Source organism: Micropterus dolomieu, linkage group LG02 (genome assembly GCF_021292245.1).
Source record: "Micropterus dolomieu isolate WLL.071019.BEF.003 ecotype Adirondacks linkage group LG02, ASM2129224v1, whole genome shotgun sequence".
NCBI lineage: Eukaryota > Metazoa > Chordata > Actinopteri > Centrarchiformes > Centrarchidae > Micropterus > Micropterus dolomieu.
Window position 1 is genome coordinate 19213475 of NC_060151.1, and position 10945 is coordinate 19224419.

A 10945-nucleotide genomic window follows, 5' to 3' on the forward strand; every position below is an offset into this window, starting at 1 on the left:
TAGGCACAAATTTAATCACTTGTTCCCATTTGTTCGATCAGACATGCCTGAGAAAAAAAATAGCACAGAGGCATGCTTTACTAGCTACTTAAATCATGTGAGCTGCTAAAAGTCAAAAGTGTGTGATAACTAGCCACAGTATCATCTCTCGGTCACTCATGCACCTGTTTAACAATGGAAAAAGAGTAGAAACAGCTGTCATGCTGGTTTTGCACTGCACTTAATAAACTTAATAAATGATTGTCTGCTGGGATTCAAGCGAAATTTTTTATTTATTATTTATTTTTAAATAGTATTTTGAGTGTTGAAAAGATGAAATACATAACTGTAACACCAATCAATAAAATGACAGCTTTACTCAAAAATGTATTAGCACAGCACTTCTAATATCTACCATAAAATTACATAAGTTTCAGTGGGGGTAAGGTTTTGAGGAAACTAGTTCTCATTGCTCTGTAGCACATTATATTACTATGTACATTGTATTACACTGAATTTGAATACAGATACAATGTCTTAATATTAAACGTCACACTTTTCAACTCTGTTGACGATTTACATTATTTAATTTTACTTGCTGAACCTAATTGAGCTGTTAGCAGTCAGTACTTAGGCTACTGTTGCAGCAGTTCAGCAGCAGTGAGTCCTTTAAAGAGACACCAGCATGCTACAAAAGCTATACACTTTATGGCCATTTCTTTTTAATGGTAGTATATTTAAAATAAATAATAGACCAATTATATGGCTGTTGCAGCAGGTCTGTGGAGCAAATTTGAACTATATTGACACTGTTGGGGAGTTTAACCTGTAATAGTGCATCACATTTTGTAAGCTCATTATGTTTTATATGTACACTCTTAAAGGCGCAGTGTGATTAAGAGATTAATGAGTTCACAGTTAACAGCGTTAACATTAATTATCACAATGCGAAAACGTAATAGTTCAGATTTTATGAGTAATAGGCCTATGTAGCTGCAGTACCAGAGGCTGCAGTTTCAGGACCGCACTCCTGGGACCGGAACTGCATTTCTAGGACCCTTGTTTACTTTGATACTGCCAGCTAGCTAGCTATGCTACTCTTGACAGCCCCCCGAAAACTTAAGTTATTTATTATATGCATGTAGACCTGTTAACCCTACAGCTGCGCACGTGCTAGCAGACAGGGTTAACCTCCTCCGTGTTGTTGTGCATTACCACCACAACTCCACTAGATGGCGCTGTCTTAATACTGCGGTCCCAGGATTGGAGGGGTCCTGAAACTGCAGCCTCCGGTGCTGCAGCTACATAATATTGGATTTTATAGCAAAAACCTCTATGTATTGAGTTGCAGAGATCAACTGAATTTAGCATGCTAACCAGCTAACCCTGGCCCATCCTGTGTTGTAATGCACAGTTGTGCCTCTATATGTTCCAATAGCTCAGGTCTCACCAAACCATAGTGGTTAGTCGTTCCACTGTTCCGACAACTACCATCTGTCATTTAATCGAAACATACCCTTAATTCACAGAGTTATACGTGAACATATTCTGGCTCTACATGCTGTGGCTGCTTCTCGCTCCTCCCGCTGAGCCCAGTTCGGGTGCCTATTCCAGACTCAGTCAGCTAATAGGACCGCTAAGTTAGGCGAACGGCTCACTGAGCTAACTAGCCAGTTAGCAGCAGTGATGATATGTGATAATGCTGCCCCCTATCTACTGTATAGGAATTCGACAGGTCGAGCATTAACTAATAAATACAGCTATTTCAATAGCTGTTTTGTATTTTGAAAAAAAAATCAAGAAGCGTAGCTGTACGTTTGATTACTTTATATTCATGTAATAAATATACAAATCTCAATTAGATGACAATTACTCAGCCATTCACTGCCACTGTTACCCTGCAGAGTTCCTAAAATGCCCATTAGAGATGTTGTTATGCACTTCTGCATCACAGTCCACATTGAATCGAGCTGGGACAGTAATTGAACTGGATGTTGCCTATTTTCCTCTCACATGACAGTCTTTTGAGTGGCGTTATGCAAGTCCTCATCAAAGGCCTTCTTTCCTAAAAAGAGTGTCTTCGGTTTAGCTGGCAAACCACTCTCTGCACAACGCTGGGCCACTGCCTGCAGTCTACTGGCATTGAGTTTTCTCATCCTGGCATGAAGTCATCAGTCTTTGACACTCAGAGCAAAGTAGTCTGCTCAAAGTGAGCTTTTGTCAACCTCCGTTAACATTCACAGCAAAAAAGCACTAAGCCATCAAAATGAGATTCTTCTTTCTATTCATCACACATCCTGAAGAGTCACGACTTGCCAAGAAGTGTGTGTTCACTTCTGTGCACTTACATAAGGATGTTTACACAAATAAAAACTATGATATCACTGACAACAGGCATTTTGTCACAGAACCAGTTAATTAATTGGATTTGAAAACTGACTGCACTGTAAACTGTTAGACCTTTAACCCATGTTGATTATAATTTGCAGACCATAGTCGCAAACGGAATTGGAGGTAATGGGATTACTCATGTTCAGGCTTATAACTGCAGAAGTTGGGGTTAAGTTTCTGTGCTGAGGTGTACAATTTCCATCTCTTGCTTCAATCATGCTTTGATCACATTATACATTCTCTACAGTATCACCCATGTGATACTGTAGAGAAGGATGAAAAACACAGTCTCTCAGGTGTGCAAGGAGAACAGTGAGAGTTGGAAACCGCTGCGGGTGGAAACCCAAAGACTTTGGCTTCCTTTTATCAGCTGGATCAGTCAGCTCCAGTATCTCTCGTCTTGATTAGAGTGCGCGGTTGCAGGAATAAGAGTCTTAAGTGGAACTGTTAGTGACATGGAAGTAGGAATTAAGTGGGTTGAGAAGCAGCCTGAAATGCAATTTGACCATATGTAGTTAAGGCGCATGTAGAAACTGACTAATTACAGTCCCCTCAACGGTAAGGCAAATTCCTTTGTTGTGCACTGAAGACATTTGAGTTTAAGATCAAAAGATGAGTATGAGACAAGAGTTCAGAATTTAAACTTAGGACATATCACCGTTTGTAGTAGACCACAGCATTCTTAGGTGAGCAAAAGTAATGGAACAAATAATCTTAAAGTAAATAACATTTAATATTTGGTGGCATAACCCTTGCTTGCAATAACTGCCTCAAGCCTGCGACCAACCGACATCACTAAACTGTTGCATTCTTCATTTGTGATGCTATTCCAGGCTTTTACCGCAGCTTCTTTCAGTTCTTGTTTGTTTCGGGGTGTTTCTTCCTTCAGTCTCCTCTTAAGGAGGTGAAATGCATGCTCAATTGGGTTAAGGTCAGGTTGGGTCATTATCCTGCTGCATGATAAACTGCCTCTAGATTAGTTTCAGTGCATTTCTCTGTAAATTGGCAGACAAAATGTTTCTGTACACTTCTGAATTCATTCTGCTGCTACCATCATCAGTTACATCATCAATAAATATTAATGAGCCTGTTCCAGGAGCAACCATGCACACCCAAGCCATGACATTACCTCCACCATGCTTCACAGATGAGCTTGTATGCTTCGGATCATAAGCAGTTCCTTTCTTTCTCCACACTTTGGCCTTTCCTTCACCTTGGTAGAGATTCATCTTGGTCTCATCAGTCCATAAGATTGTGTTTCAGAACTTTTGCGGCTCATCTCTGTACTTTGCAAATTTCAATCTGGCCTTCTGATTCTTCCTGCTGATGAATTGTTTGCATCTTGTGGTGTGGCCTCTATATTTCTGCTCTAAGTCTTCTTCCAACAGTGGATTGTGATATCTTCACCCCTGCACTGTGGAGGTTGTTGGTGATGTCACTGATGTTTTGGGTGGTTTTCTTCAATGCACCATCAAATTTAAGTGAAAACTTTTTACATAGGAGGACGATTTATTTTGCTTGAAACAAGCAAATTTGGCAGACATGTTTATTACCATTGAACCACCATGGTAACGAACTACTGGTGCTGTGGCTCTAGCCTTGGCGATGTCGATCAGTGGGTCCACCACTTTGGTCTATTGGATTGCAACCAATGTTTGTAAATAAAGTCATGTTCCCCAGATGATGTGATTCCCAGGTGGAGTTTCCCCTAGTCCCACCATAAGGTTGACCTTCTTTTGGTTTATGCCCTCCTCAAATTTTGCACCCTTTGGACACCTTTGTGGTAAAAATGTACACCCACAAATAAACTGCTATAAAATCATTATACATCAATATTTTTGTGCTTCCCCCCCCCCCCCATAATTCACTTAAACAACTTCTACCCTGCTAAAAACTACCAAACATTTAATAATTTAGGATTTTAACTCTTTAAATGCCAGTTTATTTATCTGAATTATTTCATTATTTATTGCAACAACAAAAAAAATATATTATTTTGCATAGAATAAATAGTAGTGGAATGGGGCTTTGGTGGTAATTATATTAGTATTGGATGTGTCAAAGATTACCAGCAAAATTTATTTGATTGCATTAGTATTTTTTGTCTTTTCACCTATGAAATGATCAGTGCGTGCTTACAGATTCTCTCACACACACACACACACACGGCCCCGTGGTGGTCACATTGCTCCATAATATATCTGGCAAAAATACAAGAATTTCATGCATTGGCCTACAATGGGAAAAAGGTTGAATCTGGTAGAATACAGTAAAAAATGTCAAATATAACCATTTTCCTTCTAAATGAAATGCTTACATTATAGAATGCATGGTTTTATAATGTAATCACAGTGAGATTAAAGTGTGGTTTCAATGGAAGTCAATGAGGCATTTTTTTTGCCATGAAGGTGTCAAGAGTATTTTGCTATTCTTTCAAATAATTCAACTGGCATTTAAAGGGTTAAAACCTTATAAATGATTGAATATTTGGTATATTTAAGCTGGAAATAAGTTTAAGTGATTCATGAAAAAAGGCAAAAAAAAAAAAAAAAAGGTATTTTATGTATGATGATTTAACAGCAGTTTTTTTGTTCATGTACATTTTTGCCACAAAAGGTGTCCAGAGGGTACAAAATGCATAGAGTATAAATGACATTTGAGAGTAAAAGACACTGTAATTCAAAAACAATTGCTAAAAAGAAGCATTCCTGCAAAAATTCATACCACAAGCTGCAAAACAGCCAAAATGACCACCAAATCAACAACAACAGAAAAAAGGTTTAAATGTTTTGCAAACTATTAGATAAATTGCCATGACATTTGATAAACATATTAATTGTTTTTCACTTATCCACTGAAAAGTGTCAACATCTACTGTATAGATTGTGACAAAATTTGGTACAGATATTCAGTAGCAGAATGATGTATATGGGATTGAAACAAAGTGTGTGCCAATGTTTGATTAATTGTACAATTAATTGTTGGTTGTGGTCATGGCAGCCATATGCTTTAAACTTGAACAGTGTTGTTCTAAACCTGCAGCAGCCATGAGAGGAAATCTATAAAACGGACATACTGAACAATAAAGCCTTTATTTTTTTGTCTTTCCATAGTTCAAGTTTGTCAGTTCCACCCAAAAGGTGGCAAATAGAGTGAAGGAGTAAGAGGTAGAGAAAGTGTTCCGTTCTCATTGTGATCAGCGTAAATACTTACTTTTACACACCAAGGGAATGGCCATCCAAAGAAGGCAGACTAAAAAAATGTAAGGAAAAAAATAAAAAATATCAGCAGCTTCTTTGTGGTGTTGCTAGCTTTCCCTTATTTTTCACAATCATAAATACTCCTAACCCGCTGACTTTTGATAAAGGTTGCACTACAGTGTTAACCAGAGGGGCGATGAGCCACGAACACAGCATGGCAGTCATCATCACTATCATCATCGCCATCAACACCACCACCACCACCACCACCATTATCGTCACAGTCTCTGAACACTTGGAGTGGGGAAACTGCCACATGGCAAGGGCCTCCTGCTGTGTGTCCAAGGCAAAGGGGCTCTGCATAGTATGGTCAGACAGAAGAATTGATGGCTGCCCACCATGGACTGAAAAAGAGGCTCTCTGCCCAGCACTCAAGTAGAGTACGACCTAGGGAAAAATAAATGGGGCCGTCTCCGCATGAAGGACAGCACAGAAACCTGAGCGGTGGAGCCTGACAGCACATCACTTCAAAGTAGGTGAATGATAGTCAGCTGGCACTGTGAGTACGAGTGTCTGTTTGTGTGTCACACTGCATTAAAACTAACTATTGCCAACCACTCTACCACTCATCAGCATTGCCAGGTTAGGACAGTGCCATGTTACATTAAAAAAGGAGGAGATAGTATTTACATCTTCAACACATAAATTATTTCTGTAACATACTGTCTGTGTAATGCATAATAAAGGTCTCTGGGGGGAAAAAAATAAACACAAGTGCCTCGTATGAAAAGACTATGCTGACTCCAAAATTGAGAAAAGTAGACCAAGGGAGAAAAAAATACATTTAAATGCAGCCAAAAGAAAATCATAATGCAGAAGACCGAAAGAGAGTGAGAGAGAGAAAAAAAACACAATTAATGCAGGAGTTCATGAGAACAACTTGCAACATGGCACACAGAAAGATAAAGCTGTGAGCTTGATGAGGCAACCCCTGAAAACTTTTAAGGTAGTAACAATGGCAGCACTGAAACCAGCTCGTTAATACCCGAGAAAGAAGAGTACGGAGGGGTCACTTCATGAAGGGCTACAGCTCGGATCAATTTCGGTTCAGATGAAACTGGACACTTTCCATTCTTGCCTCACACCACTACAAGATCTAGGAATGACTTGCATCTCCTTCCATCCAAAATGTGTCCTTTTGATATTTCTTGCATGTTTTGTCTTAGCTCTGGAGCCTCCCATGGCCTGCAACAACAACAACAGCAGCAGCCCTGCACTGACCACTTGCCTCAGGACAGAACCAGGTCAAACTGTTCACCTGATGTGATCTGACAAATAAGGCCCTAGTCCGGTAAAATTCACACTTGTCGACAATACACAGTATCAAAACTCTGTATAATGAGTAAACTAACACATATGCAAATATAGCTTTCAATACACAACAACATACACATTAACTGTTGGTTTTGCAGATGAAATTCAAAGTAATCATACAATATATGTCACAAAGAAATAATGGCTGGCTCTGTCCGCTCTCTGAAGAGAGAGATAAAAGGGGCAGTGGGGCAACAAATTTTTTTTTAAAAGAACAAGACAAAAAACAGCAAATCCGGTTCAGTTCATATTTTGCCATGTTGAATAACTGCGCACACACAGGAAGCATGGAGTGAATTAAACCTCTCCAGTTGGTTTTTGACCCCACAAGTTCATATTACAACCACTCTCCCACTCCAGTGCTGCTGGGCTGTTGTCAGTCTTTGGGTCACCCCCCTGTTGTGTGTGGGGGTGCATGAGAGTCTGTCATTCCAGTGAAAAAAAAGAAAAAAAAAGGTAGGCCATTGGTTTGTTTTGCGGAGAGGTCCCGCCTACCCTGACGGGGTGGTGCCCAGAGGGAGGCCATCAGTCATCCAGGATGACCTTGACAAAACTGGCCACGTCTGTCTCTTTGGAGTCATGCAGAGTGAAAAACGGATGTTGCTGCGGCAAAAAGAAGGAGAAAAAAATAAACAGGGTTAGAAATACGTTATTTAATGACAAACTACTATTTATAAAAGGATGCCGATCTGTTTTTTTTACTGTGAAATACACATAATCATCAGTCTTGATGGGTTAAGGCTGGCCAGAGCACACTGATATTACAGCAGGGATTGTTGATAGTTGCAAAGTAGATAAAGTAGCACAAAAATATTTGTTAGTGTTTCTTGGAAAGAGAATACAAACTACTAACCATTAATTCTGTATAAGCTGGTCTCTCATTTGGCTTCTTTCTTAAGCTGTAAAATATAAGATAAATGCAAAAGTGAGAAAAAAAAAAGCACATACCAACATTTTATTGAGTTATTAAATAATATAAGACCACATCTATAAATAGTCACGCAACATAAACATCATCTCAAGTCAAGTTGGAGCTCCACAGATACTGCGCTTGTGCCACCTCTCTCAGTAAACAAAGATCAAACACTGACCCCTGCTGGCCCTTTCTTTTACAGGACAGGGAATGTTGAGGAAAGTCTACACATTTGTCATTGAATGTGAGACTCACCACTGGGAGATGAAGTCTACAAACTCTGAGGAGAAACGGTCGGCCGGCAACTGTGGAGACGGCTCATCCACCACCTGCTTGAGCTGCTGGAACGGGGTGCCCCATGACTCGTAGGGGAATTTCAAAATGGCCAGCTCGATCTAGGACACAGAGAAAGGTTGATGTTTGAGCTTACGTCCATGACGGCATGTTACGATACAATCTGCAAACTATTCCCACAATTCAGAAATCCTTTTCTCTTCTCTAAAAAAGGTCTACAATGAGCTTGAATTCTGTACTATTGAACATTTCATGCCAAATTGTATTTGAATTTTTGGGGAATTCAGAGCTTTCACAGTTTTCTCTAGATTCAAAAGTGTCAAAGCAAATAGAAGTAAAGACATCGAATCAGATTCTTTAACACATCCTGGTTGAATCATTTGATTTCAGAAGATCATTTTCAGAACACCATAAAGGTAAAATTAATAAATATACATTCTGTCAATCTCAGCCTTGTTGTATAATAACTAATGGCAGCACGGACTACTAATTATCTGCCATCCACATGGCGCAGGTATCACACAGTGTCTAAGGCCACCATGACTCAGCATTAGTACTGGGTTGTGCTTGGAAATTACCTTTAATGGCATCTCCTTTGACACTGTTTAGTAAATGCCAAGTGTACCATCAGACAAAATATACTTTTTTAAGGAGAGCAGACTGACAGAGAGTCGTATATTACTGGAGTATTATGAATGTCAAACAAAACAAGGTGCTCATCATAGTTGAAGCTGAGATCGACAGAATGGAGGAAGCTCAACTTTCACTGATTCTTATTCCTTGTAACGCACTTTGAAGCCTTGTCAAGAAACTTCAATAAAAATTTGAGTTCATTATTTTATTATCATAATAATAACAATATATAGTAGAAAAAGTGATTACATCAGACAAAGCTAACTATTAGCCATTTACATTTTCATGTTTGCCATCAGTGTTAATAATATCTGAAATGAGCTCACAGTAGCAACACAGTGAATACACAATGAGTCATTTCTTATCTAGAAGGAAAACTTGGTTGTGAGCCACATTTAATCTCAATAAAAGAACAGTAGCATTATCCCAACTGTGTAGAACAAAGAGCCACATTTTAATATCCAACCCAACTCACCATCGTGATACCAAGACTCCATATGTCTGACTTGACACTGTAGCCTTTCTGGCTGAGGTCAGGGTTGATCCGCTCAGGCTGGAATGGAAATTATTAGAAACCGATTAAGTAACACCACTATCTGAAAATATAATAACTTGAACAATAATTTGAAACTATACTAGTAATTATATTTAAGAATGAATGTTTGCTTTACTGTTCACAAACGGACATAATAATTAATGCAAACTGATAAAAAGCTGTTTCAGTCAGACATGAGAATAAATCTGTTGGTGAGAGAGGATATAAAATAATGTGAGGGGTTCCTGGCCTGGGGATTTCTAGCTTTAAACTGATGAGGGCCTGGTGGACCTCAGACACAGGCAATCCTTCAGTGAATCTCCAAAAGAATCTTAAATCTCAGCTAGCCGGTACCAGGAGTCTCTTCTCCGGTCCCCACTCACCGCCATGTAGGGCTTGCAGCCTGCATCTATTGTTTTGGCCACGGAGTCCACTAGGTGGCCACTGATGCCAAAGTCACACATTTTCACTTGGCCCTCGGTGTTGATCAGAACATTGGAGGGCTTCACATCTGGAGAGGGACATTGTTGGGGAAAATGAAGCAAAGAGGACAAAGCAAACCAACAATGAGGAAACTGAAACTTCAACAGGAAACTGAAAACGGTATACACAGATCTTTTGATTACCTCTGTGTATCACTGACAGGTTACTGTGCAGATGCTCTAATGCCTTGACAATCTGTGGAGTGAAGAGATAAAATTAAGGAAAAGGGTAAATTCAGCAGATGAGAATTATATTTGAGAAATATTACAACCAAACCAGAGATGGTCTTTGTTGGAACAGTGGAACGACTAACCACAACGGTTTGGTTTGTTTCTGTTGAGTATGAATGAAGTGTGTTTTACGATCAGTTAACAAGTCAATTAGTTTAGTGACAAAAGAGAAACTTAAATTCAGAGAGTGTAGGTACGGTTTTATTTTCTGTTTGTAACAATATTACCTTTCTTGACAATTTGTGAGTTTATTTATTATATACACTGGGTACGGAAAGTATTCAGACCCCTTTAAATTTTTCACTCTTTGTTTCATTGCAGCCATTTTCCAAAAATCAAAAAAGTTCATTTTATTTCTCAGTAATGTACACTCAGCACCCCATCTTGACAGAAAAAAACAGAAATGTAGAAATTTTTGCAAATTTATTAAAAAAGAAAAACTGAAATATCACATGGTCATAAGTATTCAGACCCTTCTGATCATCCTTGAGATGGTTCTACACCTTCATCTGAGTCCAGCTGTGTTTGATTATACTGATTGGACTTGATTAGGAAAGCCACACACCTGTCTATATAAGACCTTACAGCTCACAGTGCATGTCAGAGCAAATGAGAATCATGAGGTCAAAGGAACTGCCTGAAGAGCTCAGACAGAATTGTGGCAAGGCACAGATCTGGCCAAGGTTACAAAAAAATTTCTGCTGCACTTAAGGTTCCTAAGAGCACAGTGGCCTCCATAATCCTCAAATGGAAGATGTTTGGGACGACCAGAACCCTTCGTAGAGCTGGCCGTCCGGCCAAACTGAGCTATCGGGGGAGAAGAGCCTTGGTGAGAGAGGTAAAGAAGAACCCAAAGGTCACTGTGGCTGAGCTCCAGAGATGCAGTCGGGAGATGGGAGAAAGTTGTAGTAAG

At 39.4% G+C, this 10945-nt stretch overlaps 1 protein-coding gene across 1 annotated transcript in view; it reads right to left on the reverse strand.

The window, feature by feature from the left end:
• Positions 1-5443: 5443 nt before the first annotated feature.
• The window catches only part of LOC123962983 (dual specificity mitogen-activated protein kinase kinase 6-like), a 17622-nt gene continuing 12120 nt past the window's right edge, over positions 5444-10945 (reverse strand). The window contains exons 7-12 of the mRNA XM_046039500.1: positions 9946-9997; positions 9703-9830; positions 9260-9337; positions 8113-8252; positions 7798-7843; positions 5444-7547 (exon numbers count right to left, since the gene is read on the reverse strand). Of these exons, the coding sequence (XP_045895456.1) occupies positions 7470-7547; positions 7798-7843; positions 8113-8252; positions 9260-9337; positions 9703-9830; positions 9946-9997 (522 nt within the window). The 3' untranslated portion in view covers positions 5444-7469. The remainder of the gene's footprint in view (positions 7548-7797; positions 7844-8112; positions 8253-9259; positions 9338-9702; positions 9831-9945; positions 9998-10945) is intronic.